At 38.9% G+C, this 22,008-nt stretch overlaps 1 protein-coding gene across 2 annotated transcripts in view; it reads left to right on the top strand.

Moving 5' to 3' along the window:
* The first annotated feature begins 1,348 nt into the window (after positions 1-1,348).
* The window catches only part of LOC146557102 (collagen alpha-3(VI) chain-like), a 104,282-nt gene continuing 83,622 nt past the window's right edge, over positions 1,349-22,008 (top strand). The window contains exons 1-6 of one of the 2 annotated variants that reach the window (XM_085250080.1): positions 1,349-1,617; positions 9,034-9,148; positions 11,644-12,240; positions 14,055-14,648; positions 15,476-16,099; positions 16,199-16,786. In XM_085250080.1, coding sequence (XP_085106206.1) covers positions 9,058-9,148; positions 11,644-12,240; positions 14,055-14,648; positions 15,476-16,099; positions 16,199-16,786 — 2,494 coding nt within the window. In that variant the 5' untranslated portion in view covers positions 1,349-1,617; positions 9,034-9,057. The remainder of the gene's footprint in view (positions 1,618-9,033; positions 9,149-11,643; positions 12,241-14,054; positions 14,649-15,475; positions 16,100-16,198; positions 16,787-22,008) is intronic. The other variant, XM_085250081.1, reaches the window with a different exon arrangement.

The following is a 22,008-nucleotide window of genomic DNA, read 5'->3' as shown; positions in this document are numbered from 1 at the left end:
CTTGAGATACACAGCATTTATTTTAAGGAATTTGTTGCAAAGGTTTTCTATTGTGAATTAGCAGGAACACAGTTGACGGCTAGAAAAATATTAAGTTAGCTAAAATGCTAACATGATCATGATCAACTGAGAAATCTCTAACTAGACCTCCTGTTTACGCCTTGAGTAAAAATGTTCCGTACTTCCTCTCAAGGCTTACTAACTTGTGGCAGTTTAGTGGAAAAGTCCTTTATATGTCTCTTCGTCCTGTATATGTTAGGTACTAACATGATACAAGAAGAAGCAAACAGGCTGCTTGGTGATAAAATACCAGTGTACTTTGTAGCTGGACAGGCACGGCACAATGATGTTTTAAAAGAATTTCAAAAAAATACATATGGCATGGCTCTGTATGTGCTAATTTAGCTTTCTAACTACTTGTGCCTGCACAAGTTTTTGTTATAAGGTATGTTTCTATACTTTTCCACTGATTCTGGAGAAACCAGCTTCATGCATCTGCTGTAACTTGCATGCTAAAAAAAAAAAAGATGAAGGAGAGAAAAATGCAAACAGGCTACATGCACATCCAGCAGAAACAAGTACCAACATTGTTTATGTTGATGTTCATTTTTTAGCTCCTTCTCTCAGTTTTCCAGCGTGAAATACATCCTGTGACACAGTGGTTACACAAATGAACTCATAAGCAGTGTCATTATGCGTGGCTTCATGGCTGATTTTAGTTTGTTGCTGCAGAGCAATAAAATGTATTAGCAGGACTCAAATTTTTAGTGTGCGCCAGTGCACTGTCCTGACTGTGCTTTATGTTTACTGGTGAGCTAGTGAAACTTAATGGCCAGCGCACACAGTGCATTTCATCAGCTGTCTAGACAGTAGAAAATGACATAGCTTCTAATAAGTCATTGACAATACTAGATTGATTGGTGGAAGCTAGTTAAACTGCATTGTGCTTTTACTTGAGTCACTTGAGTCCAACATCAAAAGGAGGATGCATTGACAATTCGAAATCTCAAAATCAAATGAACACCAAGTTAGCTGACATGGCAAAGGCTTGAAAAAAGGGGCTTTGCAGAGATAGAGGAAGAAATGACAATATGTAGGAAAAGGTAAAGAGAAAAGCCCACTCCAGATGTGTGACATCATCCTCCCCGCTGCTTCCATCCAGACCAAACAGGGCCATGTGTCTGGTTTTCATTTACTTCTTTTCTCCCCCTCTTCTCTTCTCTCCTCTCCCTCCTTTTTTTCTTCTTTTTTTAGAGAAAGTGGGCGGAGGAAGAGAGATGGCAGAACTCCAGGAGTTTAGAAGTTTGTCCCATCTCAGCCTTGAACTCAGCACCACAGCTCCTCTGGTTTGAGACCGGGAGGGTGCCTGTTTCTTTCTTTCTCAACCATTTCCCCTCTTCATTCACGACCTCTCTCTGTCTCTCTCTCTGCATCTCTTATCAGTGGCCTTATTACTGCTTTGCTCAGCTACCTTCCTTCGGGGGGTGCTGGAAAAGCCAGCGAAGGGAATTTACCAGGAGGATAATGCCCAGTAGTCTAGTTCTCAGTCGTTTTACATAACTGATATCATTTTTCCTCAAAAACGAATCCAGTGGAGTACAGCTACTTCAGCTCAGGGTAAGTTTTGAATGTGCCGGTGGTGTTGTTGCAGAAAAAGTTTGCATGCTCGCTCAATTTTACTTTTACTTTAAGTTTGACCTCAGTTGCACTTTACATGATTATATATAGTGCATTGACCATAGCATAGTTTCAAGTCAGAACATGTAAAGTCATGATGGGTGAGATAATAGGAGGTTTGTGCAAGACTTTCTGGCATCTACCTCATAAATATCAAACAGCATGCTTTTAGCACTAACACTGAAACCTATACTTCAGTGGTGAGAGTGCTGTGAGGGCAAGAGGTGAGCCGCAGTTAGGGTGAAGGAGGAGACCTCAGCAATGTAGTGAATGATACATGTGAGTGGAGAGAGAAGCATGTTTGCCCCTTCTGTTAAAACTTTGTCTTCTGTGTGACTTTTTTGTCTTTGCTTTATAAATGTCAAATAAATATGTGGTGTAAAATCCCAGAGATGCTACATAAGGTCTTGAAAAATAAGGCATTACTTTGCACCATATGATATACAATTATCCTTTAAGCAAGTAAAACCACAAGCACCATGCTTTGCGATTTCACTAAATAACTAATATCAAGATGTGAGGACTACTGTTTTTGTCTTTGAGGATAGAACAGGATAATTTGTTCCATTAGATCGAATGGGGATTCTTATAGTAACCAAATTTTAAAGTCTCCCCACCCACATGAGAGCTCTAATGAAGAATAGTCGAATGGCTAGATGTTTCCGCTGCAGCCCAATACCACACCCTCCCTGAAACCAGTGCACAAGTGGAAAAGTGTGAACTAAGTGTTCCATGCTTCTGGCCAGATGCACCAGGAGAGCCAAAAGAGGGCTAGTCTATTGGTGGGTGGATGAGAGGTGGTGCTGGTGGTGGTAGAAGGGGGAGCTGCAGGGTTTAGTTGACCAGGTGTGAGTCATTAATCTTCCATTTCTCCTGTACGACTGTCCAAGCGGAGATGGAGGAGTTCAGCAGTGTTTCAGTGTATCCATGTGGGATTTGATGAATTAACTTGTCATATTCTTCTGAATCCAAACGTAATGAGAATGCACTGGAAAAATGATCATGAGTAATTCTCATGAGCTACTGTTCCACGTACTTGTGTGTTTTGCGTGTAAACCCGTTGCTGTGATACAGAGAGGAAGAGCTTGGTCGCGATTCAAATATGGTAGAGGAAACTTGGTGTGCGCTCCAGATTTGGTTTTATGTGTTTGAATTTTTTTTCGACGTGATTTACTACCAGCATTACGACAGTGCTGCAGCTCCCTTTGTAAGCTGGTATCAAAACCTTTATTGGCAGTGGTGCATCGGGACGATTCTTAACAAAAGGGATTTTTAGATATACAGAATAAATCACGATTAATGTGTTTTATAGCTGCTCTGCTCTCTCCAGCTTTTGTCTCTTTTTTTCCGTGATGCAGTGCAGATGTTTGGAAAGTTGGAAGAGTTTTCAGAATGCTCTAGTCTCAGGGATTTAGTACCCCAATCTTCTCTTTTTAAGAAGGCAACCATGAATAATTGTAAGAAATCTGAAGCATATTCTGGTTGGTGAAAGCACGTTTGAGTGGCTGCAAGCGTGCAGACAGATTAATTATAGTGCAATCACTTGCACAGGTCAGCTTAAAGGTATATCAGAAGGAAATCAGGCTTTAAAACAGACCTTTTCCTTGGCTACAAGTTGATCCAGCGTGTGCATCTCTCTCGTCTTTACCAATGCTACAGGAGTGTCAGGTTTAATATGTGAACAGGCTCAGATCGAGCACACATCTGCCAGGTGTCAGACGGTCTAACACACACCAGCTGTGTAGAACTGCCTGTTCAGCCAGCCTCCCCCTCCCGCCTTTTTAACTTCATCATTGATCTTCCTCTCATCTGCTCCACACATGTCACATTGCATCCTTACAGCTGAGGGGTGGCGTGCGGTTGGATGTGCAGGTCCTCACAGATGCAGGATTGACTTTTACATGCTGGAGCACAAAGTCACAAGTGATATTTGTTCACCAGCGAGTGGCGGTGTAGCACCACCTCACGATCAGAACACTTGTAAGAATCTCATGCCTTGTGATTTCACTTATCTGATATAAAAGATACATCTTGTGCATAGAGAGCAGGCCTTAAAAACGGATTTGTGGGGATTGGCAGTGGCATTAAATGTAACAATAAAAGAAAGATATAAAAGTGTAGATGCTGGTTCAGCCTTTATTATGACTCATTAAAGTGTGGATTTCTCATTAAAGTTTCCTGTTAGGTGGATTTTATCCTCTATTTGCTTATTTAAACTAACAGTTAGAATGTTCCCCCTCTTCTCCAGCAGTGCACGTGTAGATTTATAGTTAATGACTCAATTATATTAAAGTAAATTAATGGAAACCATTAGCTAGTATGATGGAGCAAATATAACAACATCTTGTTTATACAGTGAGATGAAAGATCATGTGTGGCTCCCAGTAGTTGAGGTGATGTAAGAAGACATGCTACTGCCATTGACACTGGCTCACTTTTATTTTAAAGTTAGGATAGTATTGTATTTCAAAGTAAAAGACTTAATGTCCCAAATATACCTGTAAGGGCTAAATGCCAACTGTGTTATATAAATGCAGCTCTTTCATCAACATTAATTTTAATAGTTTAATTTGAACACAGGGCCTTAAATTTGTATACTTCAGGCCAGGTTCACTGTTTAACACACGGGTTTTTAAAATCTGTAATCGTTGAGTGTTTAGTGCTTGGCTGGAGCAAAAACAAGCCATCATATGGTGAAAACCTATAGGTTAATATGATCCACATTGAGAATGTGTGTGTGGTGTACAAAAAATTAAACAGCATTAACTATACTTAAAGTGAGTAAAATAAAAGTGCTCATTATGTAGAAACATACAAATTACATTACAGAGTCACAGTTTTTATGATTTTAATGACATAGTTATTAAGTTAGTTATTTAGTTACTTTGTAGTTCTAACATATGACACCATAATACATTAGATTTATAATTCTAAATCTAAAATAATAAATTTGGCAGACACATGACCACTGACCATTTACATTAACTTGTCTGCCACTTAATCATTCATGTCAACATGATTGCCAGGTTGTCCAGATGAAGTGAATAACGCCTCTGTAACAGAGGCCTAAATACTGGTGGAAACAGTTTGTCCCAAATGGTTGTGAGTGGTGCTTGGAGTGTGATGGCATTTGCAGGGATAATGAAAGTCTCAGTAATGTAAGTCTACACTTGTCACTAGGGAAAAAGGTGTATTCCCTAACAGATTGGCAAAAACCTGCTTGGTCACTAGCTTATTTCACAGGTGGTAGTTTGAATAGCAGTGACAAACCTGTCTACAAAAACTGCCCGGGTATTTTCCGAGCTGCTGTAAAACTGAAAAGTGGAACACAAAGTGAAAATGGAGAATGTTCATCTTCAATGTAAAGAGTTGTGCCTCAGCGCTGTCAACATGTTTCAAAAGCCACAGCTTTTACTTTTAAGGCAAACCTTTTCCATTTCCAGTATGTGTCACACTTTTTCAAGTTTTACTACTGCTGGGCTCATAGTTGGAACTACAGGCAACTTTGGCAATCTGCTAGCAACCAATAATCACACAGGAGGTTTTTGGTACAGCACCTTCTTTCCAACTGATTTGAGTGAAATCCCAGTGTAAGCCAGGCTCTTCCAGGAACCACTGCCAACCAGGGGAGTACATGTTCCCCTAGCAGCAAATGGTTGCATCACATCAACTATGGCAGACAGCTATTGAGTAATGTGTACATGACATCAAGTGATGAACCTCACTATAGTACAAAGTACACATTTACATTGAAAATATGTTGGAATGTAAGTACAAAGCATTACTTGATAAAATACTTGTACTTTAAAACTTTCCATAATTTACTTAAGTTACCATACATAGTTATATTTCATTGTTGGTTTTATCCACACTCTCATCTAATGACATTGGTGGGTGGGGCACTATTATGAAGGAGTGGGTGCCACCCGATGTCCCCCCAATATATATGTGTGTGTGTGTGTGTGTGTGTGTGTGTGTGTGTGTGTGTGAGGACCAGCTGCGATTGTATTTACAGAGGGTTCGCAGGCACATTGCAGCACATATCTTCTGTAAATGTAAATCGACTGTATACACTGTGAAGTGGAGTGTTTCTGCTTGTGTAACTTAAAGCATGTGTTTTCAGTCTGACACTTCATGGTCGTGACTTGATCACAGACAAAGTGTTGATGTTGCATATTCACTGAAGTACACATACCGAGGTACACTAGATGATATAGGTAGTTGAATGACCTAAAATATCATAAACTTGCTAAAGTTAAAAATGTAAAAAGGCTAAACATCGGCGCCACCCAGTGGAAGCTGTGAAAAAAAGATATGTAATGGGCTACAAGCTACACAAAGATCAAAACAGCTATTGCAGTTACTGGCTCATTTCTATTCAAACACAACTTTAATGGTATTTTTAAAGATTCTATTCACATTAAACCCACAGAGAGATACTCTTCCAGTGTGTACTTCACAGTAGATTAAATGACAAAGAATAATGTGTGCTGATTTCAGTGGCTCACTGATGAGCCTTTTTGCACCTTTCCCTGTTTGTTCTTTGTGGCTTGGACGTTCCATTAGCGCTCTGTTGTTTGCTATCAAAACCTGGACCTGATGGTAGCATGCCAGAAACAAACTGTTCAGCTTGTTTTTAGAGATGAAGTGGGAAAAAATTGCAGCTTTAAGTTGCTAATTTTCTTCATGAATGCTCTGTCCCCCGTGCTGCCATTGTTTTGGTTGCTTCTATCAGTGAAAACAAGATTCTCCTGCCCTGCTATGTTTTCCTCTGCGGGGATGAGGGGAAGCCATAGTGTTCACACACTGGACGAGCCTGGCTGAACTCTTCAGAGCAGTGGTTTTTGTGTGACCCCAAATCACATGGGTGAACACAAACATCTGCCGCAGTGTCCAAGGCAGCTTAGATTTCCTTGAAATGAATGCTCTTACTGGTTTAAGCCCAATATGGAGAGTAACAGCATCTGGGGACTACGGGGATATTTTACACTTCCCTTATGTGGTTGATCTATATACTGTATATGTTTGTTTCATAAAGCAAACACTAATGCTGAAAATTTAAGGAATAACTCCAAACGTGGACTTTATGGGCACTATACACTGACCCTATAAATGTGATTGATATTATTTGTGTGACACAGCTCTGCAGCTGTTTTCAGTAGTTTTATTTCCTTCACCAGCATTCATCTGCAGGCCAACTTTTGAAAAGTTATGTTTTGTTTGCATTTGAAAGGTCATACTGGCTCACTTGTCTAAGATGGGAATACAAATACAGAGTTGTATGGTCATCTGCAAAACATGGCCTGCACAAACAGAGTGCACAGCAAAGTGTAAACACCATGACTCAGTGCCTGCAATTCTGCATAGAGTACAATGTGTTTAGACTTCATTATAGATTAAATCTACTGTAGCAGACATAGTACTTTTTTGGCTTTTTCTTCCAAGTCTAACACTAGTGCCTTGATGTAATTTAATGTTGTTTTTAAACACCTTGCCAGAAAATTCTTCTTTTGTGTTTTCATTTTCAATATCTACTAATTTTGGACCAAATAGTTGCTGCATAATCCACTTAAACTTACTAACATGCTTTTACCTGGCATTCAATTGACCACATGACATTTTTAAGATCAGATTTAAGGGCTCATGCATGGCATGGAAATCTAGAGGAGTTTCCATAACTTCAACAAGGCAGCTATATGCTGGCTCGCACAATAAAAATAAGCTAACAATAAAATATGGCATTAGCCAAGTTCCAGCTGACTAAAACAAACAAAAAAGAACAAGAAAAATGTAAAATACTGTAGAAAATGGCCCTATTGAGGGTGCTCATTCAAAATTAGATTTTTTGACAAAGACCACAGGATCAAGGTCAAACAATCCCTGGAGAAATTTGATATATATTACTTTATTATAAAAGGTGCTATATCTGCATTCTCCACCAGAGGTCAATTGTCTGTTTATTTAGCTTGCGTTTTGTGCACTGGAAAATACAAACTTTGTTGACATGAAAAAGACCTCCCCTTTTTATAAACTAAAGACATCTACCATAAACCCTTTATGATCCAAAATGTGACTTTTCTCACACCTAACCACCGAGTGCTGAGCTTTTAGCGCTTTTCCTAACAGGCTCTGATGCTATTAAAAAGACTGTTCTGGGTTTGGTTTAATATCCATCATTACCTTAATGAAGAAGAATTTATTGGTCAAAGGCCATGTGTGCCATTTCATTCGTAAGTATTAACCTTTTTGTTTTTGCATTCACTTCCTTGAGTTGAAATGCTTCTTGAGTGGTGAGTCATGCAGATGTTACAAGCATATGTTTATTTCCGCTCTGTCAGCTTCTTCTTAGATACGATTTTTGCACTTTGCTTTTATGCTCTTGGATCTTGAAAAGCTGTACAGACTTCTCTGTTCATGAAGGGCTTTGAATGAGTTGTGGGCTGGGATTTATGGGTTATGATGGTTATGGGAATGAATCATGTCAAAGACAAGTCCTCCACTGTGTGTGTGTGTGTGTGTGTGTGTGTGTGTGTGTTTTGCCTGTACCTGTAGATCTGTCTTTTCAGGCTCTTGATGGGTTGAGACCTTTCTTTGCGCTTAGGTCTCATAAGGTCCTAAGTGAACCATGTGTGACCTCTCTTTCATTTCCTGTGATGTTACCGCTCATCATAATGAAGGAAAATCTAACTAAGTAGAAAAAAAAGCACATCCTCTGTGAAACCAGACTTTCCAGTCTAATACCGCTTTTAAGAGCACATTATTTTTGTGAGCTGGAAAACTGAGTCCCTGCCAGGCAGAGTTTATTACTAAGGCACACTGGATGGTAATTTTCACAGGTGGTTTTGATCATCATCCCTCTCCACTCCGGCACATGCTGTAGCTCCTTCACTTACTGTGGAAATAGGTTGTCATGAATGTACATCAGTACACGCAAAAATGTACGCACAGTGCAATGAAAATAACTCATCGCAGAGTTATTCCCTTGGAAAGATAGCTTTGGAATGGGGAAATTAAAGAGGCAACATGACCACATTTTAGGCTACATTCAGCTAGTACAATGGGTGCATCTCCCACACACAGCATTCCACACACCAAAATTGGAACACAGATATTTTGAACCAGCTATTAGTGCAATTAATTGAACACTAAAGCATATTATTTGTCAACATTCTAGAAAAGCACCACCAGAGGTCCAGTTCAGGTACATGAATTTGCTGAGTTGAAGCCTAGCTAACAGTCACTGCCTAGAGTCACCTGTGCCCACTGACCATGTGTCAAAACCTCTTTTATGGTTATGGTTAATAAACTTTATATTCATGCTTTATAGCTCATATTTCGCTAATTCTGGTTTCACAGGTGCCCTCTTAGTTTCTTCTGAAGATGAGGAGTCATCATTTGCTACCGCTACGTGCTCTTCTGGTCGTCCTGCTTGCAGGACTTCTTCCTAAACTCGATGCCCAGGAAGATGAAGGTAAGTTTAACTAATTTAATCTCATTGCAGTCAGCAGCAGCACTCATTTTACAGATGATAGAACCGGGTCTCAATAAGCAAGTGTTTAAATATCAAATGCAAGCAAAGGGATTATAAAACTGTATTTGCATTTCTGACTTTTACATGTATTATGCTTTCAAGACTGAATGCAAACAGTTAACCTCAAAATGGGACATAAAACTTAGAATATAAAACCTCAAGAGATACTATAGTAGAGTAAGTCTGATACATTTGACACATTAAACATACATAAACAGACTGATGCTATCAAACTGAAGTACATTTATATTGTGCACTTTGTTAGCATCTTTTCACTGGTCTTTACTTTTGTCCTCCCAACACTCCCTTTGGAAGATTGTGCACAAGGTTTGGCAGCTGATATGTACTTTCTAGTGGATTCATCATGGAGTATGGGTCAAGAGAACTTTGAGCATGTCAGACACTTTCTGTACACCTTGATACAATCTCTGCACCAGGTCGGAGGAGAAAGGTTTAAATTTGCCCTTGTACAGTACAATAGCAGGCCTCACACTGAGTTCCAGCTCAACAGCTACAAAACTGCACAGGGAGTCCTGGCACACATCAAGGCTATGTCTTACCGTGGTGGGGGCACGCGGACTGGCTTGGGTTTGGATTTTCTGATACATACACATTTGACTGCTGCTTCGGGCAGCCGTGCTGCTGACGGAGTCGCCCAGGTGGTGGTGGTGCTAACAGACGGCCGCTCGCAGGATGATGTTGCCGAGCCAGCTCAAGTGCTGCGGATGGCAGGCGTGGAGATGTTTGCAGTTGGAGTTCAGGATGCAGTGGACTGGGAGCTCAGGGAGATGGCTAGCCAACCTCAAAGCACTCACGTTTTCAGTGTAGACACTTTCCCAGCCTTACAGAGTATAATTCAAGATTTAGTTGTGGGACTTTGTGATGCAGTGACCCAGTCAGGGGGGTTTCCTGTGGCAAATGAGGCCCCTGTGGCTGGAGGAGGGACAGGTAATGAAATGGGACCAGCGTCACTACCATACTAATGTCTACATGTGCAGAAAGAAGCTGCTGCACATGCGGCTGTGACTGGACCTTTTTATAATTAACATAACGATTTTTTTAACCACAGTAACCTTCCACTGTTCACCTGCAACATTAACACCACTTTTTTGATTTGTCTTTCAACATGTAATATACCTCTAATGCTTCAAAGATCACAGTACGATTTGCATGTGTTCACTTTACTGCATTAGGTGTTGTACCTGGTACTTTTGCAAAAGGTAGGTCTCTGATAGAGGCTGAAATGGCTTCTGTTATAATTCAACACGCCATTTTCAGAAGATCAGATCTTCCCCAGTGTCCTCTTCTAAAACCTTTGGAAGATAACGAGGTCTCTGGGACACTTTAAAAGCTTTTAAAGCCCCCGAAAATCAAACTGTGAGCTTTTAACAATAGCTAACCATGCACCACTGCTTATGTGTCCTGCACATGTGTGTTTGTCTTTTTTCAATCACAATGTCTATCTGTGTAAAATATGTGCAATATTCTGTTTTTGAAACAGTGATGAACCTGTCTGGAGACATCCTTGACCTGTAGAAGCACTTTGAGAATGTTTTTATCTTTAAATAGCCTAATCTATTTGCTGTCATAATTTAATGACATAAGAAAGGCGAACGGTAATGAAGAATGGTAATTTAAGATACTCAAATATCCAAAGGGTACATGTTCATTTCAAATGAAGCATTGCCATTATATGTGGTTTTGCTCTTTTTAAACAAAATCATACGTCTCAATGACTGCAAATATGCAGGCACCAAGGATGGTTCACAGGGTCATGACTGGTCACGTCATCTGAGGTCTGTAACAAGAGTCTGCATGGAGTGGTTGAACTCAGCGGAGCTCATACAAATGGGCATATTACATTATTTTTTAAATATTAAATATCATAAAAGATTATATCTCTTTATATATTTAATCATTTGTTTTCCTCTAGAATGGAAATTCTTAATGCATTATGCCCATCTGCAGATTTTCTTTTAGTTCTTTATGTTCCTAGATGCTCCAGATTTTAAATAGCAGATCATGTTCTGTCACAATTTATTCCCATAGAAAACTGTGAGATACATCCAACTCTAAGACCTAACATTGTCTCAAAACATATAGAAAAATGTATTTTTGTTCAGAAGACATGTAGATAAGAAAAAGCTTAAACACTGTGACTTTTCTGTACATAAATTCTAGTGTTACTGTAATTAGAATTGAATTCAAGTAAAAAAAAAAAAATCTATGGAGCAAAGTAATCGACAAATTACAGGACTTTAGGAAATCTCCTTGGTTCAGCCAACATGCAGTATGATGTTTTGCAGTGTTGTTGATTTATTCACTGAATGACACAGCTAGCACGAGTTCTTTGATTTATGTCTCTGTCTCAGATTCACTTATTTAACGCTTTCACAAGTTCCATTTTGTTTTGTTTTCTCTCTCTCTCCTTAAAGCACAAGACACAGCTGACCTAGTACTGTTAATTGATGGATCACAGAACATTGGAGCAGCAAACTTCCCCTATGTGCGTGAATTGGTTTTGAGAATCATTGAGCGCCTTGATGTGGGCAGGGACACTGTTCGGGTGGCCTTGGTCCTGTACAACAGCAGCCCAGAGATAAAGTTCTATCTAAATAGCTTTTACAGCAAATCATCACTCCTGGATGCTGTGAAAGCCCTCACCTACACAGGGGGCGATGAATCTAACCTGGGGGCTGCCTTGGAGGAAGTGGCCGAGAGCCTTTTAAGTGAAACATCTGGGGGCAGGGCTGACGAGGGTGTGCCCCAGATGTTGGTGGTTATCACTGCTGGGCCATCCACTGATGATACTGGTGCTGGTGACCGAGCTCTTAAGAGGGCCAGTGTTATCACATTCGGCGTGGCGATTGGTGACACTGCCACTGCAGATCTGGAAACAATTGCTACAGATATAAGTTTTGTCCAGTCAGCCTCTGATGTCAGAGAAGTTGCAAACATTGGTGACCAACTGCTTCCACTCATTAACGGGGTGATCCAGCGCACTATTATAGTTCAGAATGAGTTCACAGAAGGTATGTAACTTCTCAGTAAACCCTGGCGGGGCATTACGGTTGTGGAAGGGGACTTCATAATTCAATTGATATGTTATAGTGCACATGGTAGGTTAGTTTCTATATCCCTAATTTTAAGTTTATAACAGAAGTGGTAACACTTAGAAGTCTTATTACCATTTTAAAAATATTTGAAATTTGACTCCATTCCATTAACCCTCTCAAGGCAGACGTTGCCGATTTGCAACAGTTAAAAACTAACAACCTGATTACCCCACATACATATTTTATGAGGTTTTCTTTTACTCAGAAGTAGCACTGCAGGACTTGGTTGTGCATTAGCAACAAAAAACTTAATTTGAGCCTGAGAGGGTTAACTTACATAAATGTTTGATGAAGATAAAGATGTCATTAGTACCAGACAGCCTAATAAGAAAAAGATATTTGTATGTAGGTCTGGTGCTTGTGTTTCCATAAAAGTTGGAATATGATGTCAATAAGAAGAAATCATTATAAAAACAGCATATCAAATGTTGAAACTGAGAACATTTTTGGAATTGATTGTATATATGTTTAGCTTGTCTTGTAGGTCAGTTTTTGTGAATTCAAGATTGGTAAATAATTTTATCTGCTCAGCAGTGGCCTTTTCTGTAATTGTTTTATTTCATAATGTTTTCAATTGAGTACAGGTCTGGACTGCAGGAAGGCCAGTTTAGCATCTAAGCTCTTTTACTACAAAGCTATGTTGCTGGAAAATATGTTCTCATTAAAAAGATTCAATGTAAGAGGCAACAATGTATGGGCAAATAGTAAGATTCTAATGTGTTTAAAACTTTTCACAAGTCTTATCAGCAGTTATTTTTCACTACAAAGGTAATCCACTGTTCCATTGTGATTTTGGCCCTCAACCTTTTTACACAAAATGTCTTTGGATTCTCAGAATATTTTAATATGTAATATTTAATACCTGTAGATTTTGAAATCCAAATTTTATTGTTTATTATTTCTTCAATTTTGTGTTCAGAAAGTGTATTCTCAAATTGTGGAAGTGTTTATCACTGAGCAGTGAATGTCTCTAACTCTCTGGGATGCTATTTTATAATCATTTGATGCAACTTCTTTTCCCAGAGTGATTCTGGAAAAAAGAAAATCAAAATGATAATGTATTTTTCAATAAACAAATTTCTCAGTTTCAGTATCTGATAGGTTGTAATCATTGTAATTAAATGCAGAATTTAAGCTTTTAGCAGATAATCGAATTCCTTTTTAAATTACATTTTACAAAGAGTTACAGCTTTTTTTTTTTAGGTAACTAGGATGTATGTTGCTCAAAATGTGGTTTATTAGACAATATATATTTTTAACAATGGCATAAGATCATCTTAGTTAAATCAGTTAACAGAAAGAGCTTTGTGCATTTGTATTATTTATGCAGTTTAAATTGATTTTTAAAATCTGATAGTTTTAGCGTATTTAACTTATTTTCAAAGGAGCATGCACACTAGCTGTACTTTGTAAAAATATAAAAATATATGGGTTTCAGGAAATAAAATAAATCACTTTATCACTTGATCTATAGCTGTTACAACATTTCTAACATTTTGTAAATTGTAATTGATGTCTATTAGAAGGCATCTGAATTTGTCCTACTTTTTTCCATGTCAGTAATACTTTACCCTCATGCCAAATAATTTAATGCAAATACAAAATATACATTTATTAACAGAATATATTTTCAGAGTTTTGTCAGCCAAAAACTTAGTCTTATAGACCGATTATTATAGCATCTAATATTCCCTCCTAACTGTAATGTTCTTTGTTGTTTCTTTTTCCAGTTATTCAGTCAAAAACAGTTGGAAATCGAGACATCATTTTCCTTATTGACGGTACAATGGGAACAGCAAACATTAACAATGTGCGGAATTTCATCAGAGAGTTTGTGGAAAGCATGCCAATTGGTCCAGATCAAGTTCAATTGGGTATTGCACAGTTTTCTGCTTCCCCGAGAGTTGAGATGGATCTCAACACCCATGGGACCAAGGAGAAAATCATTTCTGCTTTGAGTACTATCAAACCAAGACCAGCACAGGTAGTCAACATCGGAGCAGCCTTGAACTTTGTCCGGGAAAGAATGTTGCAGCCAGAGAAGGGCAGCCGTATTCAGCAGGGTGTACCCCAGCTTGTAATGTTGTTAACCAGCAAAAGATCCAGTGACAGCGTGGAAGAACCTGCAAGTGCCCTGAGGGAACTAGGTGTATTGACCTTGGCTGCAGGCGCAAAGGCAGCTGATGAGCAGCAGCTGAAGCAGATTGCCATTAGTGACGATGCTGTGTTCTACGACAAGGATATACGACCACTGATTAGAACCAAGAAAGAGAAAATGATAAGTGCTCTTTCTACTTTAGCTGGAGGAGTACCCACCACAACAGGTAATGCTACATCTATATAGGTTGTTGAGCCCCTAAGTGCTTGAAATGAAGGCAACAGGACACCCTTTGGTTTGTGAAGAAATTTCGATCTCACCCAAGGGTCTTTTTCAGGTCAAAAACCTGTGGCGAGCCCGAGGTATTTAACCCATGGTGGGGTTATCCCCTTGGAATTGTTACTGATAGTCGTTAACCCACTCTACAATCATGTGAGCCACCGTGTCGATCAAAGAGTTGGTTCTTAATGTCACAGGGGAAAGTCCAGTCCAGTTTAAGAAATCAAAAACAAGTCTGGTTGCTTTCATTTCAAGTGGTCAGTAATGATTTGTCTTTCAGTGAAATTCAGGATAATTAGAAAGGGAAACCTAGGACTAAAATGAACTTTTGATAAATGTGATAGATAAGAAAAACTTTGAATAAATATGTGGAAAAACAACTAAAGCAAAAGTTTCCATTCAAAATTGAAAACTAGGACAATTCTGTGATTTGTGTGGAGTATAAACACAAGAGTCAGTTTCATGCCAGCTGAAAAATATAAATTGATCCTGAGTAAGTAGTTGTGTTAGTGACATTTTTAATGTTTAGTTGGCATTTTTTTCCCTACTTTGGTACTACGTCTTTGTGGTTTGAAATATTCTTCACTGTTATATTTGTAAATAATTGTTAAAAAAATACAAATTGAAGTAATAAATATTGGGCACTTTACATGTTAAATTCTTCATTTGCACAGAGAGAAATGTTGCAACAGTCAATGCGTCACTATTACTGAAAGCACATGTTCTTGGCATTACACAGAGAGTAATTAATACATTTTTTGTGCTTTTCTTCAGTGACGGAGGAAACCATAGTGGAGACTACAAAAATGGTCAGAGACATTGTCTTTCTTGTGGATGGCTCAAACTATGTTGGAAGCAGTAATTTGCCCTATGTGAGAGACTTTATGATCAATACGATCAACCAACTTGATGTAGGTCCTGACAGGGTCCAGATTGGTCTCCTGCAGTTTGCTGAGCGTCCAAAAATAGAATTTTACCTGAGCAACTACAGGACCAGGGAAGAGGTTGTAGAAAAAATCTCTCAACTCAGGCTGACCGGAGGCTCAGCTTTGAATACAGGAGCTGCCATGAATTATGCCCTGGACAACATGTTTCACTCATCAAGGGGGTCACGCAGAAGGCAAGGAGTCCAGCAGGTGTTGGTTCTGATCACAGGTGGTCCACCCCAAGATCAGGTTAAATCTGTGGCTGACAGGTTGGCTCTGGCTGGTGTTTTGACTTTCACCGTCAGTTCTGGACAAGCAGATGAGGCCCTACTCCAGAATATTGCCTTTGTTCCAACTTTGGCTTTCCATGCAAGAAGCTTCTCTGGTTTACCAGGCCTTGCTGAACAAATCATGCCAGAGTTGGTAATAGTGGTTGGCGATACCGACGTGGCAGTATTCCAAGAGGAAACTGGTTAGTTTGGAATTTCTGTTTTCTTTGTCTAATAAAAATATGATCAACTGTATATCTGGCAAAACATAAATAAATGTGTATTGTATTTTTTTCCTTCAGTTGTTGGAGCTGAAAGAGATGTTGCTTTCCTCATTGATGGCACAGATCGAGTTCAAGCAGATTTTGCCTACATAAAGGATTTTATCATTAAAGTAATCGAACCACTTGACATTGGAGATGACAAGGTACGAGTTTCAGTGGTTCAACACAGTGAAAGGCCAACTCTAAGTTTTTACCTTAACACTTATAAAACCAAAGATGAAGTGATAAGAGCTGTCCAAGGACTCAGAGTGACTGGTGGACGTAGTTTAAACACAGGATCCGCTCTGAGATTCATGAAAGACACCATCCTGTCTGGCAGTTATGGTGGTCGTGCTGCACAAAATGTCCCTCAGTTTCTGATTGTTTTGACTGGAGGCCGATCTACGGATAATGTAAGGGAACCCGCTGGAGCACTGAAGACAGATGGAGTTGTACCGTTTGGTGTTGGTGTCAAGGACGCAGACCCAAAGCAGATTGAGGCCATCTCGCACAACCCTTCTTTTGCCTTCAACGTTAAGGAATTCAGTGAGCTCAGCACCATACCGCAAAGACTGAATAATTATGTGAGCCTACCAAGGGAAGAGTTAGAGGTCGTCCTACAGCAAGGTAAGATTATTTTTTTTCGGGTGTCCGGAACTCACAAAATCTGCAATTTTTGGTGCTTTATATCTCATCTAACTTATGTTAACCCCATTTTAATCTTAATTAGATTCTTATTGTTGTCTTAACACAAGATGATGCTGTAAAAATAAATATTGTGTTCCTAGTTGATGGCACTGATAACACTGGAAATGGATTGACAGACATTAAACACTTCATTAAAAACATAACAGAGAACCTTTATATCAGTGAGAACCAAGACAGACTGTCTGTGGTTCAGTTTGCAGATAACACTCAGGTCAGCTTTTATCTAAATTCTCACAAGACAAAGAATTACAATTTAAATGCGATAGACATTTTAAGGCACAAATGAGGGACATGCCATAATATTGGTGCAGCTCTACAGTTTGTGATGCATAGTGTCTTTACTTCCTCCATGGGTAGCAGAAGACTAAAAAGGAATCATCCAGATTTTAATTAAGTGGCAAACTGTCCACTGATAATGCAAGAAGCCCAGCTTTTCCTCTTAAAGAACATTACATTTTACATAACATTTTGGAGTGAGAGATGCCAAAATATCAGAGTTGGAAATGATTGCGCTCAAACCTAGTTTCACATATAAGGTTTCTGAATTACCCTCAGTCCAGTCACAACTTATTATTTCACTGAACAGACACAAAGACACTCAAGACAAAGCTGTCATGTCAGTGTATAAGCTAATATTATTTCATCAGGACAAGTTTTACTCCTTAGCACAGTTGCATTTTCTCATAAAACTAACCCTAAACTCGAATGATTGATAAAATTTTATTTGGTGATTTTGGTAATTATTCACCCCATTATTTAAGCCATTTCTATTGTGTAAATTTCATGATTGTTCTCACTAAAAAGCCTATTCTAGCTGAAAAAGAAATAAATTTTGGTGTGTTTTTCGGTTTTATCTTTTCTTTCCAAGTGTCCATTTCACTTACTACTTTGAAGTCACTTGGAAGATCAGTCATTCAAATGTCTTATACATCTTTTTTGGTAAAAAGATGTTTTTCTTCCCACTTTTCAGAGCAATAGCTCACATCTTTACAGCTCAGTTTTTTCACTGAGCTTGACTTGCTCATGCTAATAAATATGCATGACTGTTAGAACATCTCAAATGCGTAATTCGCAAATCTTCTATCCATCCTTGTATCATCTAGTTGACACACGGAGGGACATAGTGTTTCTCCTTGATGGGTCAGATGACTCCAGAAATGGTCTCCCAGCTATTCGAGAGTTCGTCAGAAGAATGGTTGAAGAGTTGGACGTTGGCGAAGATAAGGTTCGAGTGGGCGTTATACTGTATAGTGATGATGCCTCAATTTACTTCAACCTAATAACTCACAGATCCAAAAAAGCTATTATCTATGCTGTAAGAAGTCTTCGACATAAAGGAGGGAAATCTCGCAATACTGGAGCTGCTTTACAGTTTGTGCAAGACCATGTTTTCACAACTTCATCTGGGAGTAGACACCTGGAGGGAGTTCCTCAGATTCTTTTTTTGCTCACTGGGGGAAAATCCAAAGATGATGTTTCCAGAGCTGCATTTGGACTAAAGCAAATCGGTGTTATGTCTTTTGCAATTGGAATGAAAAATGCTGGACAAGAGGAACTTCAAAAAATTGCCTTCTCCTCCAGATATGTTTTCAACTTGCCTTTCTTTGCTGAAATTTTGTCCATTCAGCCAGATTTAGTAGCATTTGTCCAGACAGAAATATCAGCTAAGCCTGCTACTGTTGTAGGTAAGAAACAAATGTAATATATAATTTAAATTTAAACTGACTCGCTGTTTCTGTTCTTGCTCATTTGGTCTTTCTTAATTTCAAATGTGATGAAACTGAATTATTTTCTGAAGAATGTCATTGATTCAGTTTCACATTTGTTAAATTCTCTTCACTGGCCAGACACATCTTACGTGTTACTTGCTTCTTGGTTGGCTGCCATCCTTTTTTTTTCTTGTACTCCAGAGAGCTTTTCTTTCTTTTCTTAAGCTCTCCCTTGAGCCAGTGATAATCACATCATTGACTGAAAATATGTTCTTTTGAACAAAAGAACTTGTTTGGCTTTAATCTATCTTTCATGCGTGAAAGATGAATATGCTACTTAGCTTGTAATTTCTCAATATCTTTCTTTGTTAGCCAGTTTTCCTACAAATTGTTGCATCTAACACATCGTTTAAAACAATAATTCTTTGAATTTCATTACCAGTTTTAGTATATTTGCCAACAACATAATGGCTAATTATTGCACTACAGTACATTTTGGCTTATGTTTATGTTTGACTGCTAAACGAGGTTTTCATATTCTTTCTCTGAATTAGAATCTCCTCAAAGAGACATAGTATTCCTTTTGGATGGATCGGATAATACACAAAGTGACTTCCCAGCAATAAGGAGTTTTGTGGAACAAATGGTAGAAACACTCACAGTTGATGAGAACAGAGATCGTATTTCTGTGGTTCAGTATAGCGGAGATCCACAGACACATTTCAATTTGAACACCTACATGGCAAAACAAGATGTTCTCGGTGCAATCCAACGTTTGAACCACAAAGGAGGCATATCCCTCAACACTGGGGTAGCTCTTGACTATGTAAGAAAAAATGCTTTTGCCGAGTCCTCAGGTAGTCGGCATCAACAAGGTGTCCCTCAGATATTGATTCTGCTGAGCGATGGAAGATCTCAAGATGATGTTGCAAGTGCTGCTGCTGCTCTAAAACAGGAAAAAATTGTTCCAGTCTGTGTGGGTACCAGTAATGCAAACATACTTGAGCTCCAAATGATTGCACATGACCCTTCCTATGCCTTCTCCATAACTCAATTTGATGATATTGAGAGAATGAATGATCAACTTGTGTCACTTCTAAAAAGGGTTCCTCGGCAGCAGCCAAGACAAAAATCACAAAGTCCTTTAGGTAAGGCTTTTTATTGATGTTTTCATGGTCTATCTGTCTTATAATGCTTAACTCTAACTTAGCATCATCATTTCTGTCAAGATCCTGCAGGTCAAAATGAACCCATTCAACGTGATATTGTGTTTTTACTGGATTCCTCTGATAAAATGCAGAAAACCTTCAATGCTGTTCTTGGCTTTGTTGGAAGAATCATGGAGACACTCAGTGTGGACAAAAACAAAGATCGTGTTTCAGTAGTGCAGTACAGCAGAGAACCTTCTGTTGATTTTCTCCTAAATACATACAACACAAAGCAAGATGTTGCTGACAGTTTGCGAAGGTTGAGGCATAAAGGAGGTGAACCCCTCAATACTGGTGCAGCCCTGCAGTATGTCAAGGATAATGTTTTAACAGCTTCCTCTGGAAGTAGGCACCAGCAAGGTGTCCCCCAGATTTTGATTCTTTTAATTGGTGGACGTTCCAGTGATGATGTCAGAAATGCTGCTGAAAACTTGAATGAAATGGGTGTAACAACTTTTGTGGTTGGAATAGATCATGCAGACACCCTTGAGATTCAGTCTATTGCACAAAAATCAGACCGTGCTTTCCATGCAGCAGATATCAATAATCTATCAGATATTGAACAACTAATCATTTCTACCATGAAGGAGATTAAAAACCCTGCCATCAAACCACCATCGCACGGTAAGGTTGTAATGGTTAGCTCTTACACTGGGCGCGCGACTTAATGGATTGTCAGATTGTTGCAGACATGAAATCCCTTATTTTCGGTGAACGATAGATGATGAACTCCTTCACACTCAAATCTTTTGCTTGACAGAATCCTTTGCTTGATTAGTTGTAATTGAAGCACAAGCTGTGTATGCAGGATAAATGCATATTTACAAGAACAATTTTATTTTTCAATGTCATCATCAACCAATTTGTTCAAATTCCTCTTGATTACAGATCCCAATGGAAGAGACATTGTTTTTTTGCTTGATGGTTCTGATGATTCTCAGCAAAAATTCCCAGATATTATTGACTTTGTAAAGAGGATAACAAAGCATCTAAACGTTGATATAAACAAAGATCGCATGGCTGTGGTCCAGTACAGTGACACTGCAGAGATTAATTTTAACTTGAGTCGTTATTCAACAAAGAATGATATTCTTAAAGCAGTAAATGGTCTGAGACACAAAGGGGGTTATCCTCACAACATTGGAGCTGCTCTCCAGTACTTGAAGGAACATGTATATACCCCTATGTCTGGTAGTAGACGTCAGGAGGGAATTCCACAGATACTCATACTACTGATTGGTGGACGATCTGCAGATGACATAAGAACCCCAGCCAGAATGATGAAGCAAATTGGTGCCATTTCAGTTGTAATTGGGACATCTGATGCTGACACTCTAGAGCTACAGACAATAGCTCATGAACCCAAGTACGCGCTCCCAGTTGCTGAATATGGACAACTTCCTAGTGTTCAGGAAGATGTGTTGGCATTGATAAGAGAGGCTTTGCACCATGTAGAACAAATTGCTCCCACAGCAGGTCTCGGTAAGAATCAATGTTTTCATTATCTAGTAAAGAAGAGAGTTTGGAGGATTTTCAGAAACCGTCATTGTCACATTCTGTTTACATTTTTTTTTTTTTTGCAGATTCTAAGAAAAATGATGTAGTGTTTCTCATTGATGGATCATATGACTCACTGAATGGTTTTGAAGAAATACGAAGCTTTATTGAAAAAACTGTGGAAAGTTTAAATTTGGGCAATGATAGAGACCAAGTGGCTGTTGTTCAGTACAGTCGTGATGCCACTGTTAATTTTTACTTGAATTCTTATTCTTCCAAGAATGATGTGCTCAATTCCATAAGAACAATGAGACATAAATTTGGAAGACCACTGAACATTGGAAAAGCACTGGAGTTTGTCAGAGACAACGTCTTTTCTGCTTCAGTTGGAGGCAGACGTGCAGACTTGGTCCCTCAGTATCTGTATGTTTTTAGTGGTGGAAGATCTGGAGATGATGTCAGAGGACCAGCACAATCACTCAAAGACAATGGCATCAAAACCTTTAGTATTGGAACGGAGAATGCTGATACTTTGGAAATGCAAACTATCTCCTATACACCAGCACATTATTTTTATGTTACAAACTATAATAATCTACAAAGCTTAGATCCATCAGTGGAAGCCATGTTGAGGGGCACTAAAGAAACAACTGAATTTTCAACTATTGGTAAGAGTAACAACAATTTATAATAGCTTCCTTCTGGACATGATTGCATATCATGATTA

Source organism: Mchenga conophoros, linkage group LG16 (genome assembly GCF_057382185.1).
Source record: "Mchenga conophoros isolate Kocher_MC1m ecotype Shallow Benthic linkage group LG16, M_conophoros_male_GT1.1, whole genome shotgun sequence".
NCBI lineage: Eukaryota > Metazoa > Chordata > Actinopteri > Cichliformes > Cichlidae > Mchenga > Mchenga conophoros.
Note: the sequence above shows the minus strand (reverse complement) of the source record. Positions and strands in the feature narration are given on the sequence as shown.